The 27,683-nt window shown below is 38.9% G+C and overlaps 1 protein-coding gene across 1 annotated transcript in view; it reads right to left on the reverse strand.

The window, feature by feature from the left end:
* LOC120525736 (Golgi-specific brefeldin A-resistance guanine nucleotide exchange factor 1-like) overlaps nt 1–27,683 on the reverse strand; it is a 235,662-nt gene that overhangs the window by 173,206 nt on the left and 34,773 nt on the right. The window contains exons 6-7 of the mRNA XM_039748336.1: nt 18,659–18,767; nt 9,754–9,814 (exon numbers count right to left, since the gene is read on the reverse strand). Of these exons, the coding sequence (XP_039604270.1) occupies nt 9,754–9,814; nt 18,659–18,767 (170 nt within the window). The remainder of the gene's footprint in view (nt 1–9,753; nt 9,815–18,658; nt 18,768–27,683) is intronic.

Consider the following 27,683-nt stretch of genomic DNA (forward strand, 5'->3'; position numbering starts at 1 on the left):
CAACTCAGAGCTATAGCGCGTCTGTATTCTGTTTCTTTTGTACTCCAGGGCACGCAGAGGAGAGAATAGTAAAGAGCAGTAAGTTCGGCGCTATATGCAATCATCAGACACTCCCCATCTGCCCGTTGTTTTGTTATACTTTTCAATACTTTTATACTGCTCAAACGGGCATGCTCAAAAAATACACGTGTAATGCCACGAAAAGTGCACGCAGACACTTCATTTCGCAAACAAAACAAGTGCACTTTTATTCAAAACTACCTGTATAACCAAGAAAAAGAAAGCAAGTTACAGTAGGCGATTGATACGACAGCTTGCATGGTGCAATGCTAAGAAGTGCAGATTTTCATTCCGTGCTATATAAAATCATCACATTCAAATATTAACAGTTCCCACACACCCAAGGACCGTCCTTCCTACATTTACGACACGTGTACTTGTTGCCGTGTACACACCTCTCTGTGCTATGGTTTCTATTACACTGAATGAGCACCTGACACTGTACTTTCTTCCCTGGGGAAGGTCCGCATCAGAGAATTTCCAGTTCCTGCATAAATTCACACCCGATCTGACGCTGTTCGTTTTCAAATAATATTGCATTAGTGCGATTATATTTTCACATATATTGTCTCTTTCTTTCAGGTGTGTAATAGAAACCACAGCATAGAGAGAAGTGTGTACATTGCTTCTTACAGGAAAAGGCGATGGAAAAAGTGCACTTGAATAAAAGTGCACTTTTGTTATACTTTACACCAATATATGTTCCTGTGTTTGAGCGACACGGGCAGATGGGGAGTGTCTGATGATTGCATATAGCGCCGAAGTTACTGGTCTTTACCATTCTTTCCTCTGCATGTCCTGGAGTACAAAAGAAAAAGCATACAGCAACATACGGGGACACTCAATAAAACTGAATAAAAAGAAAAGCAAGTGACGGTGAGATACGAAGAAGGCAGCTTCGGTAGCGTTTGTGTGTCAGAACCCGGGGGGTGGGGGGTAGTGTTTGGCGTTAGTATGCATCGTGGTACACTGCAGAGCTATAGAGCGTCTTTAGTGAAAACAGCCGTGTCAGATGGGGTTGTATGGATTGATTCTGAACGCGACTGAGAGAATGAAAAGTGCAATAAAAAAAGCTAACCTTTACAAGGATCATAAATTGCACCGGCTGTTACAGACTGAAATCAAATGTATGCTTTTATTCTAAAACAGTAAGACTAAGAGCAGTTTACTTCTCAAAACGGAGGGGCGCAGGATCGAACTCGTGACCCCTTGATTCCCCAGCGGGGGATAAGTCTATTGATCCACGGAGGCAGTTACAGTAAGCTGGTGTCAATGTCGCATGTTAAGGCGGCTTTTGTTTCTGCAGTTATATTTTGAATAAAAGCAATTGTGTTATTCTTGTGAAAATGTTTCTTTGCTATTAGGACTTCAGGCTTCATACATTATATAGTTTATGCCTACATTTTGTCATCTACTACTAGAATATAAAAAACGTTTCTGTTTTAACAATGTGTTGACACAGATTACTGTAGAAACGGAACAGACATGAAATGCGTGTGTTCCAAACAACGATCTATTATTTCCACTCTAAAACTCCACTTCACTCCCAGATACTCAATCAAGGCATGAGCTGAGAGAAGTTCGTGCACGTTCTAAATTGGTGGGGGGATGGAATAGCCGGCTGCTCCTAGCTTCTCTTTATCAGCACATTTAGAGGATAAAGGACGCTGGCGGAGAGGTGTGAAGGGATTTAAGAAGCAGTTTAAGGTGGGACGGAATTACGAGTTTTTTTTGTAGGCTCTGGTAATTCTAGTGTTAAGTCCAAATATCAAATAAACACTTTCACAAAAGGCACAACAATAATACATCAGTTTCCGTGGTGTAGTGGTAAGAACTGCGGACTTATTATCAAAAGGTCACCAAATCAATCCTGGGTGCCTTGCATATTTACCATTTTGAGTAGCAAGCTGCTCTTATTCTTAATATTATATGCGTCTCTAACAGCTGGTGTAAATTTATAGTACTTGTAAAAAGTTAGCGTTTTTTTTCCTCCCCTTTTATTCTCACAGTCACTATCACAACACACACCACCCCCCAATCTGACGCTATTAGTTGTTATTTGAAACTGGGAATAACTATAGATGCGAGTGGTGTTTTGAGACAATTAAACTGGAAATTCTCAGATCAGGTGGGATAAAAGCTGACACACAAACGCTGGTGAATCTGCCTTCTTGGCATATCATTGTCAGTTGAATTTTTGTTATTTGGTTGTATTGAGTGTTCCTACTTACGCTGAATTAGTATGCACCTTTTGTCCATGATGTCAAAGCCGCACTGACAAAAAACAAACATAGATGTACGCTGTATGCCGATATCGTTTTTGTTTCTAAATTAAAAACTGAAACTATTGTCGCTTACTTCTTCTTTGTTAATTTCTTCTCCATTGTCACTATTTGTGTTGATTGTGGAAATTTGCCTAAGTGCTTTCACAGTGAATATGTGGTTTTCGCTGTAAACAACATTCATTCAATATTTTTGTGAAAATTTGCCATGAGGCCAGCTTAGGAGAACATTTTTTTTTCCCCCAGCACCCCATGATGATTTGCAAGGCCAGCATTATATCACAAAGCTCTATGAGCTATGCACAAAACTTCCATGCATGCGTACTTTGAGATCGTTGCAACTCTGCTATGGGCATGTGCAACACCACATCCGTTTAAAAAAAAAAAAAAAAAAAAAAGTACATTAGCGGTTATATTAGAAGTATAGGTATCCATCGCCTTATCTACAGGTAAGTTCTGGCATTGAAGATGCAAGTCAATATGGGAGTATCTCGATAATTATAGGGGAGAGATCAGAACTACTGTACAGCAATACATACAAAAAAAAAATCAGACATATTTAAACTTCCTTTTCAAAATTGTCATTATTGTAGAGTGGGACTAGGAAAAGTTGCGAGTGATAACATTCACTGCTGTGAAACTTTCATATTGTTTAATAACTTTTAACTCCGAGTAGTGACTCAACCAGTGGCAAGTGAGTTTCAGGTGAGCCATGCAGTGTGAAAAGTTGTGAGGACAACAATCCCCCTGAACAGGATGAGCAACAAACTGACACACCAACATAAACAGCTGTTTAATGCTCCTTGAAAAAAACATTTATTGTCTCTTTATGAAAAGGATCCTGATCTGTTAACCTAGGGAAACACTGTTCATCCCCTACGTCTTCCTAGGAGGAAAGCAGTTTTCAAACTGCCATCTTTCCTTTACCGATCTGCCGTGTTGTTCCTCACACTCTTTTTAAGCTCGAGACATTTAAAGGCCATGATGCACTTACTTTAACAAAAATACAGAGGGTATGAAACACGAAACATACACAGGAGACATGTGTGAACAAGATTGGACACAAGAAGCTGGTGCCTGTTGTGCTATGAGGCTGGTTAAAAAAGAAAAAAAAAATTACAAGACAGTTCTATACATTCATATATCTATACTAATAAAAGGCAAAGCCCTCACTCACTCACTGACTCACTCACTGACTCATCACTAATTCTCCAACTTCCCGTGTGGGTGGAAGGCTGAAATTTGGCAGGTTCATTCCTTACAGCTTCCTTACAAAAGTTGGGCAGGTTTTATATCGAAATTCTACGCGTAATGGTCATAACTGGAAGCAGTTTTTCTCCATTTACTGTAATGGAGATGAGCTTCAACGCCGTGGGGGCGGAGTTTCGTGTGACATCATCACGCCTCCCACGTAATCACGCAGTACATAGAAAACCAGGAAGACCTCAAAAAAGCGCTGAAGAAAACATGCATTATATAATTGAGAAGGCAGCGAAACAATAAGAAGCGAGCGAGTGACATATACTACCATATATTCATGAGTGTTGCCAGCTCGGAAAGAAAGCACGGTGTAAACCTAAACTTTAAATTAAGTTCATAGACAGGCTACCGCTGGCGTTTCACATACACACAGGTAATGCGGGATACAAGTTTAATGAGAGGACGCAGGATATAAACGAGAGTTTTGATCACTTTGTAACTAAGTTAAAATTGTAGGTGAAGGGGTGTGCTTATGCAAATTCGAGACTGTGTTTGTGGGGATTGACAGTTAAGGCGGGTGGGGAGTCACGTCATCATCTCCCTCCCACCTCATTTTGCTCTGAGCTGAGCTCTGCTAACGCTGTTTTCGAAGCAAATTCCTCAGACTGCCACCAAATACTCACAGAAAAATCCACAAGTTAATACACACGCTGTCTCTATAGAGTTTCTACACACTGAATCCTCCAGGCACTACTTACAAAAGGTCACATTGACAATCGTGTTACGTTATTTTTAAAATCTTTCCTTTTCTTAGCACAAGCACAGCCGAGAAGCTTCGATGCATGTGCTCCATAACGCGTTAAAAAATAATGCATTAATCACACTTTGCATTACAAGCAAAGGGGAGCTTTTGTCAATGCATGATTTCCTGGTACACGATTACATTGATCAGCACATCCCGATTCATTTTACCCTCGCACCACCTTAGTTTGAGAAGAAGTATGAAAAATATGAGGTTAACACAGAAAAACAGATCACCAATTCAAGCTTTATGAATAATCGATTCGCCATCAATAATTGTTTTGGTAAAGCCATCCTCCTTCCATTTTATAATTTTTCCCACTAGCCATGATTAAATGAACGGTAAAAAGTAAGAGCAAAGCGAGGGTGACTTATTTAGGCAGGCATATATATGACAGCAACACTCATGACAATGTCAATCATGTTACGTTATTATTAAAATGTTTCCTTTTCTTTTTCATTACTTCTTTAACACACTACTTCTCCGCTGCGGTAGCGGGATTTTGCTATATATATATATATATATATATATGAATGACCTCCAAAGAGCTGAGACTTTTGATATCATGAACGTGTCTGCAAACTGGGGTCTCCTGCCCAGCAAAAGTCGAGCAGCCAGCGCGTGCATAGCTGTGCCGGCCTTTGAGACGCTGACTGCGCTTCTGCCTTAAGTCAAAGTGAGCACTTTTAATTTTTTTCATCCTCCCCCTGCGCTATAGCCCAGACAAGTGCAAACACGGGACCCCTTTTCTACACCACGGCAAAATAATATTAAGGCGATTCACAATCGAGGCGTAGGCGAGGCACAAATTTGAGCGTTCACATAGAAAATGTAATTTCAATGTACCTGTACTTCTTAAAACGTTAATGTTTTACTGTTTAATAACTTATAGACTATAATTTATTATTTTTCCCTTGCACTCAGTGACCAAACCTATACACACACATATAGACACATACAAACATACACACAAGTATATGTATGTATATATATACACACACACACACACACACACATATATATAATTTGTGTGTGTGTAGTATGTATGTGTGTGAATATATGATGTAGATAGGTATGTATGTATATATATATATATATATATATATATATATATATATATATATATATATATATATGTGTGTGTATATGTAGATATGTATATAGATATGTAGATATGAAGATATGTATATATATATCTCTATATATATATATATGTCTATATATATATATGTCTATATATATGTATGTATGTATGTGTATATATATATATGTGTGTGTGTGTGTATATATATGACAGCAGCAATCCAAGCTGTGAGAAAACAGTAAAAGGAGGCGTGTCAGGCGTGGTGGTACATTTTCTGATGCAGCTGCCGAAAACAACTTTGTGACGCTGCCGCCAAATACACAAAACAATTACTTTGACAATCATGTTACATTATTTTTAAAATGTTTCCTTTTCTTTTCATAACTTCTTTAACACATGACATCGCTGTGAAGCGCGGGTATTTTGCTATATATATATATATATATCACAGCGACACTCATAACAGTGACAAAACAATTACATTGACAATCATGTTACGTTATTTTCAAAATGTTACCTTTTCTTTTTCATTACTTCTTTAACACACTACTTCTCCGCTGCGAAGCGTGGGTATTTTGCTAGTACTGTATATACATAATACATACATATATAAATCTGTAACTATCTCTGTTTATCATAGCTGTTACATACATACTGTATAGTGCCCTGGGACAAAGACATTTTTCACTTTGATTTACCACTCTGCTCCACAGTTTACACATTAAAATTCAGATGTGAGTAAAGTTTATATTGCAAATATTGACATACATTTAGGTCACACCATGTAGAAATTACACTTTTTATTCATGATCTACACAGTTTGAAATGTATGCAGATACCTTTGACAGTCTGCTAAGTGAAACTTAAACACAACTGAATTGTTAGATTTGTAATTTTAAACTTTGGAGCAGAGGGGTAAAATAAGGAAAAATGTGTCTCTGCAGCACAATCAGTTTTGTCTGGAATGCTTGTGATGCATTACGGTAGATACAAGATAGACAACAACTATGGATCACGGAAGCAAGTATGATCAGACATTACAAGACTTATGGTGGATACTTATACCTCTAGCAGATATACAGCCAGTGCCATATGGTTAATTTGCATATTTAATTAACCATGTGTCTGTAGCCACATCCAAAACAAGCCACAAAAGTAACATTTCCTCTCAGAGACAGAAAGCACTCAATTCTGGGAAATAAGGAAAGATTTATTACTTTTAACAAAGTGTTTGAATTTTCTTTATGGAAAATGTCGGAGATCAGAAACATAAGAGACCTTCTAGCTGTGCGCTGAAAACCAAGTTCAAATAATGGAATGAGCCAGTCCCATACGACAGTTTGTGTACACAGAGACTAGAACACTGAGCCCAATGATGTACATGTAATTTACATACTACTAGTTTCTGGACATTTGTTATATTTCATTTGTGGTTATCGTTCCATCGGTGTTTTATTGATTGAGGCATAGTGGTTAGTACTGCTACCTCACAGCTCAAATATAATTTTTGGCCAGAATAATTTGCCCAGCATAACCCTTAGCCCTCATGGTTATCCATAGCAGTACTCATGATGAAGTCTTCTGCCAGCATTTCTAGCACTAGATCTCTTGCTCTGTCCATAAGCAAGTCTCCCACGACAGGAGGTGGCTTCTTTTCCAAGTCAGTCACTTGTTTCCAAATTTCAAATTCATTTTTCCAGCTTTTATATGATCTTGATTCATTTCAAACAAGGGGTATTTTGTAATTCCCAGCCATTCTCCACTACCAGCATTAGCTTTAAATGAGCTTGCACACTTGTTTTAAGAAAAAGAATACAATTTATTGATAAAGGATTATATAAATATGAGAAATGCATAAATATGTTGACATACAAGACTGGACATGTAGGCTGACTGTTCACTGGTTTTTATAGTTCTACTTTATCTTATCACAGACAAATAGTTCTTACAATACCAAGTCTTTATAGATGATGTCTAATGATGTGTGGAGTTGTTGCTTTGGTGTTGCTCCGAGTTCAAGTGGAAGATTCTTTATATATGTTGCAGTGCACTCATTCTCTTTAATGCATGACCCTTGTCGTTGCTGTGCTACTGCTTCCTCAGCTTGCCTTCTACTGACTTTTGCCACTCACTTCATAGTGGAAATAGGCATTATTCATTTTGGCCCAAGAGTTAAGAAGTTCTCTTCTTGAAGTCCTGGTTTGTCAGCATCGTCAGACTATTGGCACACAGCTTTGGCTTGAAGAGTCTCAGCTTCTGGTTCACAAAGATAAGAGTTTGTTGAATTCAGCTTTGTAAACAAGAGGCTCATAGCTTTTCGGTTCAGACATTAGGATTTAGATGTTTTTAGTCATTTTGGAAAGTAGCCCCTACCCCAGGAGAATCCCGATAGAGTTCAGCGATTACCCAGTAAATATCCCAGAGACAAAGATTCTTCTTCCAACTTGAGTGATGGGTGCATGTGCTTTTAAAGGAAGGACCCTTCACCTGATTGAATTAAAGTCAATTCCAGTTACATAAATCAGTATCTTCCAATTAGTGGGTTCTTCTGTCCATCTTGGTTGTCATCACTTGAATTATAATGTTTGTCCTTGCTCGAGTCCTTTTTGCACCTCAAGGGATCTGCAAAGGAGCCTCTGGATAGATGCTGGATCACCTCTTATTTACACCTTTGTTATCAGGAGGAGTCCAGGCAGATCCTGGTACAAACTGGAGTTCAGTCACAGTTTGGAATGCAAGTGGGGATTTTGTGCAGCTGGATGCCTGCATTCCTGTTAAATCTATTTTAACAGGCCTGAAGTACCAGAAAAGCACAGCAGAATAGACAATGCACACTTTGTCCTGCAGAAAGTGAATTGGTCTTCAGCATGCCTGTGAGAAGGTCTGCCCAGAATGATTTAAAGTTAGTGTTGTTCTCTCGTTCCATGTAGAGTTTTATTCTGTCATTTAGTACTTAAGGTACTTTGCGTCTTGCCACTCTTAAAAATGGCAATGTGACAAACTGCTGTTTCTAATTTGTAGAGTTTCCCCCAAGTTTCTGCGTCAATGATCAAACTGTAAGTATATATAGAGTTAAAAAAAGTACTAAAATATTAGCTAATGTCTGCATAAAGTTTATCATGCTTATCTTTAGTTATATATCACATATCTAGCAAGTGTTCATTCACATATTCAAACATGGAATGTGTTGGCATTTGGGGAGTAGGGGACAGTGTTTCTTCATGCTTTGATGTCCGCGTGCATTTAGAAATAAATGCAAATCATTTTACTATAGGTTCTGTTAATTGTTTTGCAATTCTGTTTCAAAATACATTTGTTTTGTAATTCTGTTTCAAAATTACTTATTTTTTCAAAACCGTTTTAACTTGAGCTGTCAAAAGCACTGTGAAGATATTGTATTTTACCCATCATCTGGTGTAGTTTACATTTTCTATTTCATTATTTTAGACCACATATGCTGGTAAAAAAGTCAGACTGAATAACTAAATTTCTTTATAATTAGAAAACAGGTAATAAGGGGATCAGATAGTACAGCCCTCTGTGCTTTGTACGACTCACTAACATGAATCTCTACCCTTGAAGACTATCAATTCACCACATTCCAGGGGACCTACCTCTAATACAATGAAAATAATGGATATTCAATGTGTAGCGCATTCATATTGCATTGACATTTTAAAATTTTCTGGTGAGCTCTGAATAAGATTGGAGGAAGTCAAATATACAACCATATATACAACCATTTGTTAGTAATGGGATAATAAAATATCTATTAATGAAATAAAAATCTATGTGATTTCATAATGCAAAATTTTAATAGGGAAATGTTACTTGATTGTTAGGACTGAAAGTGAGAGTAGAATTGATGTAAACCTTAAAAAATATGTACAATATACGCATGTATTATGATCTGTGATTTGCATGGCAATAAATTAAAGGGTTTTTCTTTCCTTATATAAAAAAAGTCACACAGAGAGAGAGAGAGAGAGAATTTTTATTGACTTACAAAGATACCAGCAAAGCAGGCAACGCATTGTATGTAATACTTTTTGGTTTCTCTTGTATGTAAAAATGATTTAATAAATAAATAAATAAATAATAGTGATTCAGCTATTCAGGAAATTGTTACAAATACATTTTCTTTGCTAATAATAATTTAATATCGTTATTGAGAGAAAACAGAACACACATATACATGTCTATACAGTGCTGATCTTTTTTTAGGACATGGATTATCTAATATTGTATACTGTTTGAAATTATTGCAATATCAATTTTAGCCCATAGTGCTGAGCCCCATCTAAACTGAAACAGGTTTATCCTACCTTAAGAAAAGATGTCGTACCACATCTACCAATGTTTGCTCACAAGATTTCCTCAATAATGCTGCAGAAAGAAAGAAAAAAAAAAGACCATAGGCATACATAGATATATTTAATAATAAAACTATAGTACATATTTTGTTTTCAACTGGCAATTTGTATCTTCAGTAACTGAATTTAGGGGCAAGTTGCAAAATTACCAAAAATTTTACCTTAAATTCTAATCCAGTGTTGCTGGGTTTGCATTACAATGACCTGGTTTTCAGCCAGGGACCTAAAATAACCAATATACGGTACAATTAAGAGAGACAACTGCTAAGAAGTCACCAGATTTGGAATTGTCAGAGGTACTCTCTCCAAGAATTTAAAAGTGAGATGTGTGCAGTGACACATACTGGTCTGAACTGGAGAGGGAAGTTTAAAGAAATGTTGCACACATTTCCAATTTTCAGTGGTTTGTACATTATCTCATTTAATAGTTATGGACTGTTGTGTTGGTGGTGGTGCTATTGTAAGTCTCTTCTGGAGGATTTGCCATTTTTTAATGCCACCTTGAATAGCATGTTTATGAAGTTTCTTATGGAAGAATAATATTGCATGCCTCCAAAACAGCTTCAAGACTTTCTACTCTAGTGATTCCTGGTAGGCCAACTCCTATTAATACAATTTTTCTTTTGGCATTTCCTTGCTTAACATTAAAAACAGAGATGGGGACAAGTCGCATATGATCAAGTCCAAGCAAGTTTCAAGTGTTAACCATCAAGTCTTGAGTCAAGTCTCAAGTCACAGTTAAGACAAATCAAGCAAGTCAAGTCAAGTCAAGGGTTCACCCTAAGCAAGTCAAGTCGAGTCCTGATAAGTTTCAAGCCAAGTCAAGTCAAGTTGCAGTACTAAAACAAACAGAGGTTAAATTTTCGATACGTTTATTTTTGCACAGAAAAATTTTTACAGAAAAGATGAACTTATATACATATATTATGTATCTTATTTGCATTGCTATATTTAAATTATATGCATATCTGTGCTACATTAATATCTGAAAATAAAATTGTGTTGCTTACACAAAATGTTTAAAACTAAGAAATCCAGTCTAAAATGTAAAATGCAATTAAATCTGAAAGGATTAGTTTACTTTGACAACAACAATGTACAGATAATGTACTCACCCCCTTGTCATCCAATATGTTCATGTCTTTCTTTCCTCAGTCAAAGAAATTGTTGTTTTTTTTTTTGAGGAAAACATTTCAGGATTTCTGTCTATATATAATGGATATGTATGGCGCCCCGAAGTTTGAACTTCCAAAATGCAGTTTAAATGCAGCTTCAGAAAGCCCGAAATGATTGGTTATTTTCCAAACAAACTGACAATTTATATACTTTTTAGCCTCAAATGCTGGTCTTGTCTCCTCTCTGTGCAGTCTGTGTGATTCGGGTAAATACAATTAATAGATGTCAAAAAAACAACAATCTCTTTTATATCTTTAATGTCAAAAACATCCTGCAATGCTGTTTTTACCTTTTTTTGTAAAGGGCATTTGAGCTTCTATACATGTTAACTGTGTAAACACTGTGTCTGCACTTTGCTGCAATCTAAGACTGTATTTACCCGAATCACACAGACTGCGCAGAGACAGCACAAGACCAGCGTTTGAGGTTAAAAAGTATATAAATTGTCCATTTGTTTAGAAAATAACCGATTGTTTCGCTAGATAAGACTCTTCCTCCTCGGCTGGAATCGTTTAGAGTCTTCTGAAGCTGCATTTAAACTGCATTTTGGAAATTCAAACTTCGCCATACATATCCATTATATAGAGAGAAATCCTGAAATGTTTTCCTCAAAAAAACAATTTCTTAATGATCGAGGAAATGTTTTATATATGACTAGCAGAATACCCGCGCTTGGCAGCGGAGAAGTAGTGTGTTAAAGAAGGTACAAAAAGAAAAGGAAAAATTTAAAAAATAACGTAACATGATTGTTAATGTAATTGTTTTGTCATTGATATGAGTGTTGTTCTCATATCTCTCTCTATATATATATATATATATATATATATATTATTATATATATATATATATATATATATATATATATATATATATATATATATATATATATATATACACACACACACACATACAGTGGTGTGAAAAACTATTGGCCCCCTTCCTGATTTCTTATTCTTTTCCATGTACCATTTAACCATTAGTCAAATATAACACAAGTAAACACAAAATGCAGTTTTTAAATTACGGTTTTTATTATTTAGGGAGAAAAAAAATCCAAACCTACATGGCCCATCTCAAAATAACCGCGCTTGGCAGCAGAGAAGTAGTGTGTTAAAGAAGGAAAGAGAAAGAAAAGGAAACATTTTGAAAATAACGTAACATGATTGTCAATATAATTGTTTTGTCACTGTTATGAGTGTCGCTGTGATATATATATATATATATATATATATATATAGCAAAATACCAGCTTCAGCGATGTCATGTGTTAAAGAAGTTATGAAAAAGAAAAGGAAATATTTTAAAAATAATGTAACATGATTGTCAAAGTAATTGTTTTGTGTATTTGGTGGCAGCGTCACAAAGTTATTTTCGTCTAGCTGCATCAGAAAATGTACCATGACATCTGACACACCTCCTTTTTACTGTTTTCTCACAGCTTGGATTGCTGCTGTCATATATATATATATATACACAAACACACACGCATACATATATATACACATACATATACTTGTGTGTATGTTTGTATGTGTCTATATGTGTGTGTATAGCTTTGGTCAATGAGTGCAACAGAAAAAAAATAAAATATAGTATATAAGTTATTAAACAGTAAAACATTAAAGTTTTAAGAAGTACAGGTACATTGAGCACTACTGGAGTGGTTGCGGGTAAACTACATTTTAAAGACTGTGTAACACAACAGGTAAGTAACTAACAGCAGCTAAAATGTATATGGATCATCTCTCGGTAGTAGATCCCTTTTGAAAGGCGCTACACGACGGCTGTGGTATAGAAATTACATTTTCTATGTGAACGTTCAAATTTGTGCCTCTGGTAATGTGCCTTACCGGCAATTAAAGAAAATTATTTTTGTGTCCTCTGCAGTGTTAAGAGAGAAAGGCTTTGGTTTGGGATAAAAGGGTGTAAAGAAAGGAAAGTTGCCTTTTTCTTTTATATAGTATAGAGAGATGTGTTTGCTGACGTTATGATCGCCTTTTGGGGACAGTCGCGGTGGGTCTTGTGTAGACTGGTGAGACGCCCCGCCATTAATCGGCTGTGATGGCACTGTCAGTCCTCCACTCGTGTGCGTGTCTTCATAATCCGAGATGAGGACCTCATAATCGTATACGTGCAAAAGAAAGTGTGAATCGCCTTAATATTATTTTGCCGTGGTGTAGAAAAGGGGTCCCGTGTTTGCACTTGTCTGGGCTATAGCGCAGGGGGAGGAAGAAAAAATTAAAAGTGCTCACTTTGACTTAAGGCAGAAGCGCAGTCAGCATCTCAAAGGCCGGCACAGCTATGCACGCGTGCTGGCTGCTCGACTTTTGCTGGGCAGGAGACCCCTTTTGTACACACGTTCATGATATCAAAAGTCTCAGCGCTCTTTGGAGGTAATTCATATATTATATATATAGCAAAATACCCTACAGCGGAGAAGTAGTGTGTTAAAGAAGTAATGAAAAGGAAACATTTTAATAATAACGTAACATGATTGACATTGTCATGAGTGTTGCTGTCATATATATTCCTGCCTAAATAAGTCACCTCGCGCTCTTACTTTTTACCGCTCATTTAATCATGGCTAGTGGCGGAAAAATTATAAAATGGAAGGAGGATGGCTTTACCAAAACAATTATTGATGGCTTAATCGATTATTCATAAAGCTTGAATTGGTGATCTGTTTTTCTGTGTTAACCTCATATTTTTTCATACTTCTTCTCAAACTAAGGTGGTGCGAGGGTAAAATGAATCGGGATGCGCTGATCAATGTAATCAGTGTACCAGGAAATCATGCATTGACAAAAGCTCCCTTTGCGTGTAATGCAAAGTGTGATTAAATGCATGATTTTTTAACGCGTTATGGAGCACATGCATAAAGCTTCTCAGCTGTGCTTGTGCTAAGAAAAGGAAAGATTTTAAAATAACGTAACACGATTGTCAATGTAACCTTTTGTAAGTAGTGCCTGGAGGATTCAGTGTGGAGAAACTCTAGAGACAGGGTGTATTAACTTGTGGATTTTTCTGTGAGTATTTGGTGGCAGTGTGATGAAGTTGCTTCGAAGACGGCGTTAGCGCAGAGCTCAGCTCAGACGAAATGAGGTAAATGGGAGGGCAGATGATGACGTGACTCCCCACCCGCCTTAACTGTCAATCCCCCACAAACACAGTCTCGAATTTGCATAAGCACACCCCTTCACCTACAATTTTAACTTAGTTACAAAGTGATCAAAACTCTCGTTTATATCCTGCATCCTCTCATTAAACTTGTATCCCGCATTACCTGTGGGCATGTGAAACGCCAGCGGTAGCCTGTCTATGAACTTAATTTAAAGTTTAGGTTTACACCTTGCTTTCTTTCCGAGGTAGCAGCACTCATGAATATGGTAGTATATGTCACTCGCTCGCTTCTTATTGTTTCGCTGCCTTCTCAATTATATAATGCATGTTTTCTTAAGCGCTTTTTGGAGGTCTTCCTGGTTTTCTACGTACTGCGTTGACAGTCAGTTCACGTGATTACGTGGGAGGCGTGATGATGTCACACGAAACTCCGCCCCCACGTCTTTCCAGCTCAACTCCATTACAGTTAATGGAGAAAAATACCTTCCAGTTATGACCATTAGGCGTAGAATTTCGAAATGAAACCTGCCCAACTTTTGTAAGTAAGCTGTAAGGAATGAGCCTGCCAAATTTCAGCCTTCTACCTACACGGGAAGTTGGAGAATTAGTGATGAGTCAGTGAGTGAGTGAGTGAGTGAGGGCTTTGCCTTTTATTAGTATAGATGCTTTAATACTTATGCTGTCCATTATAAGGCACAGTAGGGGATTTATCCACTCTTTTTAATTTAACGTTAGTGATGAATCTCGTTGATTAAAATGAACGGATCTTTTTCATTTCAGCAGAATATAAATATAATGTATGTTAATATAGCCCAGTAATGAAGTTATGAAGCTTAATCGTCATCTCTGCGGTGGAGGCACAATATACACATTTCATACATAATATATAATCTGATATATTTGTTTTCTATTTGAACTGGTTTCATTGTTATACAGCACACAACATTTTGTTGTTATTGTGAGAGTGTACACAAAAAAATTAGACACTTAACGTAACCGATTCGAACGATGAAATTATTCTTGTCTGTATGACCAAAAAGTTTTGAACAAGTTATTGAAGGAGAAGTGATTGCACCGACGCTTTCATCTTAGATTTTCATGCAGTATAATGTTACACAAGCTGCCATTCAACTAACCACATGCAGTCAGTCCATACAAACGCTTGAAAATGTGCACATTTAATATAGACATTATAGTTTACATGTAATATCGAGAAGCCCTTTCATTTCAAGTTGCATTCAACATTAAAATGTGGCTACGCCACTGGTAACGTTATAGCGTTTTATTTATGAGATGATCATCACATTTCTGATAAAAAAAACATGCAACCAAGGCCAAATTATGACAAACAGAAAAGATTAATTAAATTAATTAGTAATCATTTTATTAAATTGACTATAAAGAATTCGACTTTCTTAGCTTTCCTTGTGGTTTTTGAAGTGCCGGATGAAATTTTATGTTGTGGTTGTCGTGTCTGATACTCTTGCGTTGCATTCTCTGCATCTGGCAAATCTTTTTTTGTTAGTACGGTCTAGTTCAAAGTCCTTATAGCCAAACGTGACTATATGAGGAGCTCGACTATTGTCTGCCATGTTTGGCGCGGTTTGAGTTGTGCAGCGTTCTTCTTCTTCTTGGTAACGTTAAAGAGTTGTGCAGCGTTAAGGCAGGCCAATTATGGTGCAGCTGAGTCATAATTATTTTATTAAATTATTTTATTTTATTAAACGAATTATATTTAAAAGTTCAAGTCATTGTCGAGTCTTCCACTTTAAGTCAAGTCTCAAGTCACTTACTCTCAAGTCAAAGTCAAGTCAAGTAATTTTCTTACTTCAATGAAGCAAGTCTCAAGTCCTGAAAATTGTGACTCGAGTCTGACTCGAGTCAAGTCATGTGACTCGAGTCCCCCATCTCTGATTAAAAATAATAAAACACATTGATTATTACATGTAAATCATAAAAACTTAAAACTTTCTGACAATGATCTAATGCCCCCAAAAATTGTCAGAATGAAACAATAGAAAAATTATTCTCATGGAATTCTCATGAGCATATATCAAGGCAGGCCTACTCTATATAAAATATTTACATCAGTTTTATGGTATGGTATACTGTTAACAGTTTCCAATTGAAATTGCACTTAACGATATTAGAAATATAGTACATCTCCCCAATACTGATCCTGCTAAATCCCAGTACTCCATTTTAAACAAATTAAATTATTTCATCAGGATACATTTACCTGATTTATATAAAATAATTTCTCAACTGAGACCTTCCACCTGTGTCCTTGACCCAATACCAACAAGTTTTTTCAAAGTATCCGAGGTGCTAATTGATAGTTATTCTTGACATAGTAAACTCGTCATTAGATATGGGGGTCTTTCCAGACTGTCTTACAGTGCTGTAGTTAACCCACTGCTCAAGAAAAATCATCTCAATTCCACGGTTTTTGAAAATTTTAGTCCTATTTTCAACCTGCCTTAAGTAAAATCCTAGTGAAGGCAGTCATACAACTAAATAACCACATCAATAAACATGCTATTCTTGATAAGTTTCAGTTGGGTTTTAGAAAAATCACAATACAGAAAATGCACTTGTTAAAGTAGTAAATGACTTGCGGGTAAATGCAAACAGAGGCCGTTTATCTGTTCTCATCCTCTTAGATCGGAGTGCCGCATTTGATACCACTGATAACAATATTCTTAGAAATCGCCTTAGTCAATAGGTGGGCCTCTCTGAGAGTGTCTTAAATTGGTTTGAGTCCCAGCTGGCAGGTAGAAAATTCTGTTAGTTGAGGTAATTATACTTCAAAGACTGCTACTCTTTTCTATTTACATGCTTCCGTTAGGTCAGCTTACCTCGGGGCATGACGTGAGCTACCACAGCTATCCTGAAGACACACAACTGTATTTATCAATAGAGCCTGATGACCCCCGACTCTCCCGATTCACTGACAAAATGTCTTGTGTTTGAGTGGATGAGAAGTAATTTACTCAATAAGGAGAAAAACTTTAGTGATTGGCAAAAATGGACGTAATGAGGGTATTAGAACAAAAACTTCACCCATTCGGATTGAAATTCTAGACGGAGGTAAAGAATTTAAGGGTAAATATTGATTCTGACCTGAATTTTAAAATCACTTATTAATCAGATTACTAGGACAGCATTTTTTCGCTTAAGAAATAAAGCAAAAAAGTTAGACCTTTTATAACAAGATGCTGAGAAATTAGTTCACGCTTTTGTTTTCAGTCGCCTAGATTACTGTAATGCACTCCTCTCAGGACTACCCAAAAAAGACAATCAGTTGCAACTAGTGCAGAATGCAACTGTTAGAATCTTAACTAGGGAAAGAAAATCTGAACACATTTCTCCAGTTTTGATTTCATTACATTGGTTCCCTGTGTCATTTAGAATTGACTTTAAAATACTGCTTATGGTTTACAAAGACTTAAATAATCTCGCTCCATCCTATATTTTACAATGTCTTTCACCTTACACTCCAAATCGTAACCTTAGATCTTCAAATGAGTGTCTGCTTATTATTCCAAGAGCTAAACTTGAGAAGTGGTGAGGCAGCCTTCTGCTGTTATGCACCTAAAATCTGGAATAGCTTACCAAAAGAAATTTGCCAGGCTAATACAGTGGATCACTTTAAAATACTACTAAAAACACATTTTAACATGGCTTTCTCATAGCCTCATTTTAGCTTAATCCTGATACTAAATATATGCATTTAATTATCATTCATGGTGGCTCCAAAATCCGTACTAACCCATACTTTCTCTGCAGTTTTTTCCGGTTGTCTGTGATGGCGATCTTCACCACCACCCGATCAAAGCACCGTGATGTCCCTACATTGATGGATTAAATGCCAGAAGACCACATTACCATCATCATCTTCTTCAATGTGAACCCTGAATACCATGAGGACTGATTGAGGTCATTTATGTTAGGTAGAATGCCTAGAGGGGGCTGGGTGGTCTCGTGGCCTTGAAACCCCTGCAGATTTTTTTTTTCTCCAGCTGTCTGGAGTTTTTTTTTTTGTCCTGTTCTCCTTGTTAATGAATATTGCCCAATTTTAATATATTTTGTCTTTGTTCTCTTTCTTCATCCTGTAAAGGACTTTCAGTTACATCATCATTTGTATGAAAATGTGCTATATAAATAAATGTTGTTGAAATTTAAAATTACCCATTAAATCACTTTAAAATGTAACATTATGTTATTCCTACTCAATGTCAATAAATTCTTCGAAATATTGTGAAATGGTAATATCTTTGATATTCAGTTAGTTTGAAACTGTGCAGTTTCATTGCACATTAACAAAATGTGACCCCCCTTCTGTTACTTTAAATCTACTCAGATTACCTATTTGTCAGGTTTGGTATTATTTTGCTTCCTTTACCAAGATATCAGTGGATATTTTCAGTTATTTTACCACATTATGACTAAATTTGAAATCAAGTTAAATATTATGAATTGTGTCTCAAACAAACAAGACAAATTGATAATTAAATATTAGTTAGAACACAAATTTATCCCAACACACATTTAAACTTACCACTTAAACTCATGTCAAAGCACATCTGGAAGCAACATTTTATGATATCACATACTGATTCATCGGTGAGATAGGCTCCAACTGGAACGAGTAGTAGTGTTTTCAAAATCTAGAATTTGAGGCATAAAATCAAGGTCAAAAATGAAAATTACAGTATATCATGATTTAGAATATTAAAATTCATCCCATTAGATTATTACACTTAAATACTAGATTTATAAATGTAACTTTTTATACATTACAGACAATGGAGTTTTTGAGAAATACAAAACATAATCCAAACCCATTAAACAAATTAAGTCTGCCCTTGGTGCTCAACACAGTTTGACAATATGAACTGCTGTATACAGCATGGACTTCACCCTGATGTCACTGTGCAGTTGGTCACTCTCTATTGCACTGTCCTTGGAATCCCCACTTTCATAACTTGTTACGTTTGTAATTATTACAGAAATGCACATTTTTGGTTGCCACTCATAAGTCATGCAGTGATATTAATGGGCTTTACACTTTTAGAAGCGTTTTCTGGCATACTGAGGTAAAAGGTGTATGGACAGCTAGAGCAAATGTTACATCATTAGATAGATGTAACATTTTGTCCCCAAGGGGAAATATTGGCTTTTTACAGAAGCTGTTTAAATAAAGAGGTACATAAAAAGGTAAATAAATAAATAAATACACACACTTTTGTATGAAGACACACCAGAATGACTGAAAAGCAAGAAAATCAAAGTACTCTGCGTTACTGTGACAGAAAGAAAATGTGCATCATTGTCCACAATGGCACTCAGTTTCTGGGCCTCTCATGAACTGATGTCACCAATCTACCACACCATAGCATTAAAAAAACAAAAACAATTGCACTGGTCATCAGAATTATAGAAGATGTGAAGGATGTCACTTCCCACTGTAAAGGAATACAGTCTCCTAAGGAAAAAAGCCTGCTCCTTTCTTACATTGTTCCTTTGTGTTCTGGGACCAGTCCAAACTTTCTTTAATGCGGACCCTCAAGTATGTGTAGGAGTCGACGACCTCTGCATCCACTCCTTGAATAGTGACCAGAAATAGAGGCTCCTTGGTGCAGCAAAAGTCAATAACCAATTCCTTGGTTTTGCTGCTGTTAAGATGCAGACAATTTTCTTTCCATCAAGAAACAAGCCTATCCACCCAACTCCAATACTTTGTCTCATCCTCTTTATCAATACACTCCATAAGTGAAGAATCGCCTTGAATTTCTACAAGTAACATGACATGGTGTTATATTTGTAGTCAGAGATGTACAGAAGACAGGACTGGTCTTTGTGGTGCTCCAGTGTTGCTTACACTGTTGTGTTGCTGAAATACAGTCCTTGACTCTCACAAACTGTGGGTCTGCCCGAGAGATAGTCCATTATCTAGGTCACACTTTCTCCATCCACCTGCATACCTCCGAGTTTAACCCTTAACAGGAATGGCTGAATGGTACTGAAGGTGCTGGAGTATTCAAAAAACTTAATTCTCATAGTGCTATCAGCTTCTTTGAACTCAATTTTAAATTAAACCTTATGATGTTTAAAAGCTTGTATGCAAAAATCTAACAATAAGAAAAACAAATTGGTTTACTTCCAATTATAAGCAGCAAGGGAGATAAAGTTGGCAAAGAGGACAGCTAGCACTATAGGTATATAAGGATCAGAAACAGTAAAAATTCCCATTAACAAAGCTTAATCAGAAAGCAGACAGTTAATTTTCATTTATTTGGCTGATGGTGACAAGTGCATTCAATGTAAAAGTAAGCTCTAATCACATAAAGGGAAACAGTAGTCTAAAAAGCAGTGGACACATTAAATCTGCTACATGTAAAAACCAAATAACAGACTAATATTTTGGTAACATTTACTTAGCAAAATGGACAGCCAAAAAGAGATGCAACTATTGTAACAACTTCTAACTTTTAAATAAAATCTACTGCTCAAATAAATTAAGGGAACACTTAATTATCATGGTCTAACAACAAAATGGTTAATTAAACTTCAGGGATATCAGTCTGTCTAGTTAGGACGCACAAGTCATCATGAATCAACTTCACCTGCTCTGGTGCAAATGAAAGTGACAACAGGTGCAATGGAGAGGCAACAGGAAGACCCCCCGCAAAAAAGGGAATGATTTTTCAGGAGGTGGCCACAGACACTTGCTTTCTCCAGGTTATCCTTCCTGACCCAATTCTTCTCTAGATTTGCATTTTGCTAGTGTCCTTGTCATTACTGGTAGCATAAGGCTGTACCTGCAGCCAACTCAGGCTGCACAGGTAGTCCAGCTCCTCCACGATGGTACATCCATATGAGTCTCAAGAGCATTGAGGAGATGCCAGGATATGGGCTGTTATGCGAGGAATGCCTTCATCATCCAGAAACTGCCTAAACGCATTAGTCGTGCCTTGCACCAGGACAAACCCAGGGCCCATTGCACCAGCAGAAGGTCTGACAAGAGTTCTGAGGATTTCATCAGGATATCATTGCTTAGAATGAGGAGGTCTGTGCAACCCTCCAAGGATATCCCTCCCGCTGACCATCCCTGATCCATGACAAACTGGTCATGCTGGGTGAAGTTGTGGGTTGCACAATGTTCATGACAGCATCTCCAGACTCTTTCGTGACAGTAACATGTGCTCCCGTCTGAATCTGCTCTCATCTGTAAAGAGAATGGGGCACCAACGACGTAGCTGCCAATTGTGTTCTCTGGTGATTGACAATTGAGATGCATGGTGATGGACACTGAGTACAGGTCCCACCACAGGACCTCAGGCCTCATGGAGTTTGTTTTAACCATTTGGTCAGAAACAAACACTAGTAGCCAGCTAGAGGTCATTCTGTAGGGCTCTGGCAGTGCTCCTCCTGTTCCTCCTCACACAAAAGAGCAGATACCAGTCCTGCTACTGGCTTGATGCCCTTCTATGGCCTTATCAACCAGTTCCTTGCGTAACAGCCCAGGTAAAATGGTACAAGTATAACAAAACAAGTGCATTTTTATTCAAGAATTTTAACCTTTTTTAACCTTTTGTGAAAGTGTTTATTGCATATTTGTATTTCAGGCTTCACACATTATACATTTTGTCTATTATTAAAACATGAAAAACGTTTGTGTTAACGTTTTTACATACATTGGTGAGGACACTGAACATACATGAAATGTATGTATTGCAAATGATGTAATTTTTTACCCTATAAAACTCCACACTTCACTCGAAGATAAACACTGAGCAATAAGAAACTTCTTTGCGAACTGAACTGCGGCGGTGGGCGGGGGGTAAGGGATAGCAGGCTGCTTGCTGCTTATCGACACATTTACTAGACAAAAGGCGCTGATAGAGAGGTGAGAAAGGATTTAAGGTGAGCCGGATCTACAAGTTTTCTCGTAGGCTGTAGTAATTCTAGTGTTAAGTGTTCCCTTAAATTTTTCTGAGTAGTGCATATACAAAAAATTAAAAATTCTTTGAGAATTTCAGTTTTTGATCAATGTATAAAATTTTGCCAAACCAGACAAAGTAATATTGAAAAAAGTACAACCACAACACCTCAAATCGCTGGAAGTGGAAGGGTCTTTGAGTCATGAAGGATGCAAACAGACTGCTAGTTTGTGCCATAGCTCTCTCTATACATCCAAGAACATAATGCTGTGTTTTGATTTATCTGAACAATAGCTCGAAATATTTTGCTTTGTCAACTGAGATACGTACAGAAACAACTAGCATTATGTTTTAGATTCAATAACTTTCAACTGTTTTCAAGGAGATTTGACATTTATCTATTTCCATGGGTCTGCAAGGATTTAAAAAACTGTCAATTTCAAGCTTTTTATGAACATGTGGGAACCTTGAGTGCACATGGTTAAGTGAAACATGTAAATATTAATGACAGTCTCTGTTATCTGAAATTTGTTTCTTGAAATTTGTTGTGGAAGCCCAGACACAATTCAATATTAACATAGTTGGGATAGTTGAGAACAAAAATTGTGGAAAAATATCAACAATCTCCAGAGATCTTCATGTTCCTTTGTCCACTGTGCACAACACATGGCACTGTAGCTAATCTCCCTGGATGTGGACGGAAGAGAAAAATTGATAAAAGACTGCAACGAAAGATAGTCCGAATAGTGGATAAACAGCCCCAATCAACTTCAAAACATATTCAAGCTGTTCTGCAGACTCGGGGTGCAACAGTGTCAGCTCGAACTGTCCGTCGTCATCTGAACAAAATGAAACGCTATGGCAGGAGAGCCAGGAGGACCCCACTGCTGACACAGAAACATAAAAAAGCCAGACTGGAGTTTGCCAAAATGTACTTGAGGAAGCCAAAATCCTTCTAAACGAACATCTTGTGGACAGATGAGATCAAGGTAGAGCTTTTTGGTAAAGCTCATCATTTTACTGTTTACAGAAAACAGAATGAAGCCAACGAAGAACACAGTAACTACAGTCAAACATGGTGGAAGTTCTAAGATGTTTTGCTGCATCTGGCAGTGGATGCCTTGTGTGTGTGTACAAGGAATCATGAAACCTGAAGACTACCAAAAGATACTGGGGCACAATATAGGGCCCAGTGTCAGAAAGCTGGGTCAGCATCAGAGGTCATGGGTGTTCCAGCAGGACAATGACTCCAAACATACCTTTAAAAGCACCCAGAAATGGTTGAAGACAAAGCGCTGGAGTGTTCCGAAGTGGCCAGCAATGAGTCCGGATCTAAATCCAATTGAACACTGTGAACGATAGGGGGCGCTCTCGCTCCCTTGAACCCCTGTCCACGACTCCAGACACCAGGTAAAAGTCCTCAAAGTTGACTTTATTTCCTTGCCACAGTGCACAAAGCACACTCTCCACCACAATACTCATTAAACTCACAAATACTCAATACTAAACAATCCTCCAGCTCCCAGACGCGTTGCCACCCTTCCACCCAGCTCATCTCGTTGTCTGGGAGTTCCCATAGTCCTTTTATACCTCCTGACCCGGAAGCGTTTCTGCCCAATAGTCCACAAGTCCTTTTCCTTCCGGGTCAGGGTAAATAGTCCCTTTCTTCAACCCGGAAGTCCGTCGCTCTTCCTGTGACGAACCTCCGGGTCACAGGGCACGAAGAAGCCCTCGGTCCTCCCTGCAGCTCCCTCCTGTGGCCCCCACGGCATCCAGCAGGGCTTTGCATAAAAACTCCAATGTCCATGATGCCCTGCTGGTCTTCTGGGGACCTCCACGCTGCAAGGAGGGCTCCACCTGGCAGCTTGGGGGTATTGGCCGGGATAAATGGCCGGCCATCCATTACAGTATTCCCCCAGCGACGAATTATTATTCGGAGCGGCCTGCCCCGAGAGGGAAGTCTTCCTCCAAGAGGACGTCCTGGTTAAGCCTTGATTAAAACGAACATCTTGGTCCCTGGAGAACCTAGGGGGAATATTATTCCAAATTGACATCTTGTTCCCCTCTCTCCAAGGACAGTTCCGCCAAATATGGCCCAACCTTCGGCACCCGTAACACTAACTCTGTCCTCCTGGTATTCTTCCCCTATGGGACTGAAAACAATAAGGAACTGTTAGGTCCGCCCCTTTTGCTGGGAGAGAAACCCCTGCCGCCTCTACTGGTGCTTTTTCTCTTTTTGCTTCTTTCCCTTTCTTGTCAGGAGACCCCCGTTTTATTTTCGGGATCTCCTGCTTAATCTGGGGCTTGTCCACAGTCTGAGTCTCTCCATTAAGTAAGGATAGACCCTTTACTGTTTGCACCCCTTTACTTTTACAAATTACCGGCGGCGGCGTCTTCAGGGCTGCCTCGCTCCGGGAGTCAGCACCGTCTAGCTGTCCCGGATCGATTAGCCCTTCCGCCGACCACTCGGTTAACGCACCGACCTCTCTTGTAGGGTACGCCGTGTATTGGCACCCGCTACTTATTAAACGGGCCCGGATCACACCGCGTCCCTCTATTATATACGATACGGGTCTCGCTTACCTGTCCAAATCGCCGCACGTAGGCCCTCACCTTCTCCAACGGCTCTCTGGCTGCCGCTCCCAAATCCCCGACGATCTTTTCAATGGTCGTCAGGACCTGCAAGACACTCGCTCACGGGCTCGATTAGTTTTCGAGCTCCGTAAGTTTATATAATTATTCATTTCGACCGGCAGAACACTCACTTCCTCGTTCATGTTACCTGCCGACAGGGAGCCAATGAGCACGCCTGCTTCAGGCACGTGCTCTGGACGGTCTCTGGAGGCTTCTGGGATTTGGAGTTCTCAGAGGGTCGAGTTGCCTTCTTCGGCAAACTGCGGTCTGTCTTTAATACTTTAGCGACATCCCGATCAGCTACTTCCCGACCCTCCTTACCTTCTTGTGGTTTGAGCGATGCCTCGCTCGCCTCCCCTTCGGAAAGACCAAGTCTGTTCCTTCGGGCTTGAAGGTGCAAACAGCAGGACGCGGAGCTCCTCCTTCCCAGAATGCACCGGGTTTGCTACCGTGTCCCTCGTCGGCTGCCATCATGCGGAAGTCGATTTCTAGGTGCTCTGGCTTCGACAGGAGAAGGCCGTCGTCTTCGGGGCAGTCTCCTTTTCCCTCGGAGCCTCCAGGTGGTCATCTCCAAGGTACATGCACGGACAAGGTGAGAAACAATAAAAGGATTTTTAAAGTCGTTCCCGGCACGTACCTTAGAGGGATCGTTGCTTCCTGGAGGTTTCTCCGGACTTGTAAGGCCTCTCCTTAACTCCTCCCGAGCGTCGGCCATTGCACCTACGGCACTCCCGCTGGCGTTGTCGCTTTGCTTGCCCTTCTTTTTCCCATTTTGGACTTGGTTTTTCGGGTTTTGGCGATGCTGTGGTGATTCCGATTCCGTAGTCTTCGGGTTCGTTTCCCACAGAAATTTTTGATTCAGGTCCTCTGCAAACGACGCTAGAGTATCCTGCCGACTACGCCACTGTGAACGATAGGGGGCGCTCTCGCTCCCTTGAACCCCTGTCCACGACTCCAGACACCAGGTAAAAGTCCTCAAGTTGACTTTATTTTCTTGCCACAGTGCACAAAGCACACTCTCCACCACAATACTCATTAAACTCACAAATACTCAATACAGTAATCCCTCGCTATATCGCGCTTTGACTTTCGCGGTTTCACTCTATCGCGGATTTTAAATGTAAGCACATCTAAACATATATCACAGATTTTTGCTGGTTGCGCTTTCTGGACAATGGGTCTTTTAATTTAGGTTACATGCTTCCTCAGTTTGATTGCCCAGTTGATTTCATACAAGGGACGCTATTGGCGGATGGCTTAGAAGCTACCCAATTAGAGCATGTATTGCATATTAACTAAAACTCCTCAATGCTATAAGATAAGCTTCCCGCGCTGTGCTTGTTTGCTTCTCTCTATCTCTCTCACTCTCTCTGCCTGACGGAGGGGGTGTGAGCAGAGGGGCTGTTTGCACAGAGGACACGGACGCTCCTCTACAAAATGCTGCTTTATCGCGGTGCTTCTGTATACTTAAAAGCATGTATTGATTTTTTGATAGTTTGCTTTTCTTTGCGAGCGCTCTCTGACATTCTCTGCTCCTGACGCGATCCTTTATGATGGCGCTCCTTTGAAGATAAGATATGTTTGCTTTCTTTTAATTGTGAGAAAGAACTGCCATCTCTGTCTTGTAATGAAGCACAGTTTAAACGTTTGACTAAAGGGTGTTATTTCATGTCTAGAGGGCTCTAATAATGTTAACAGGGTGGGAGAGTTTATAAGGGCTTAAAATATATAAAAATAACCACACAAACATATGGTTTCTACTTCGCGGATTTTCACCTATCGCGGGGGGGTCTGGAACGCAACCCCCGCGATCGAGGAGGGATTACTGTACTAAACAATCCTCCAGCTCCCAGACGCGTTGCCACCCTTCCACCCAGCTCAGCTCGTTGTCTGGGAGTTCCCATAGTCCTTTTATACCTCCTGACCCGGAAGTGTTTCTGCCCAATAGTCCACAAGTCCTTTTCCTTCCGGGTCAGGGTAAATAGTCCCTTTCTTCAACCCGGAAGTCCGTCGCTCTTCCTGTGACAAACCTCCGGGTCACAGGGCACGAAGAAGCCCTCAGTCCTCCCTGCAGCTCCCTCCTGTGGCCCCCACGGCATCCAGCAGAGCTTTGCATAAAAACTCCAATGTCCATGATGCCCTGCTGGTCTTCTGGGGACCTCCACGCTGCAAGGAGGGCTCCACCTGGCGGCTTGGGGGTATTGGCCGGGATAAATGGCCGGCCATCCATTACAACACTTATGGAGAGATCTCAAAATTGCTGTTGGGAGAAGGCACCCTTCAAATGTGAAAGACCTTGAGCAGTTTGCAAAAGAAGAGTGGTTGGAAATTCCAGTTGAGAGGTGTAACAAGCTTGTTGATGGTTATAGGAAGCTCTTGATTTCAGTTATTTTTTCTAAAGGCGTGCAACCAAATATTAAGTTGAGGGTGCCAATAAGTTTGTCCAGTCTGGTTTTGGAGTTGTGTGTGAAATGTCAGTTTTGGCTTTACCCCCGTTTTTTGTGTTGTTCCAATGCACATAAAGGAAATAAACATGTGTATACCAAAACATTTGTAATTGCAAGAATTTTCTGGGAGAAATGGTGCATTTTCTGGGAAAATTCCAGGAGTCCCGATAATTTCGGCCATGACTGCAAGTTAATCTCTCAATACACTATTGCATAAATTTCCAAGTGTTCACAAAGTACTAATTAAGCATCCACAGTATAAATAAGCACTAATTAAGCATAATCCACAGTAAGGCTGAGTGTTCATTAAATTTTTTACATGATGCCCCTTGTAACATTACGCTAATCAGGTTAATTATAGTTTCTATTTTAAATGTCTGTGACAGCATTGTAGATGTAATCTACTAAGGACATTTTACTTACAAATAACTAATCTTCAAAACACATGGACAGAGAGGTTTGCCTGGCAATAAAAGGTCATGCAACAAGTGTTTTAACAGGTTATTTTATGGTTATATTATAACATCCTTCCACTCTAAATCAAGAGAACCAAAGAAAG

Source organism: Polypterus senegalus, chromosome 1 (assembly GCF_016835505.1).
Source record: "Polypterus senegalus isolate Bchr_013 chromosome 1, ASM1683550v1, whole genome shotgun sequence".
NCBI lineage: Eukaryota > Metazoa > Chordata > Cladistia > Polypteriformes > Polypteridae > Polypterus > Polypterus senegalus.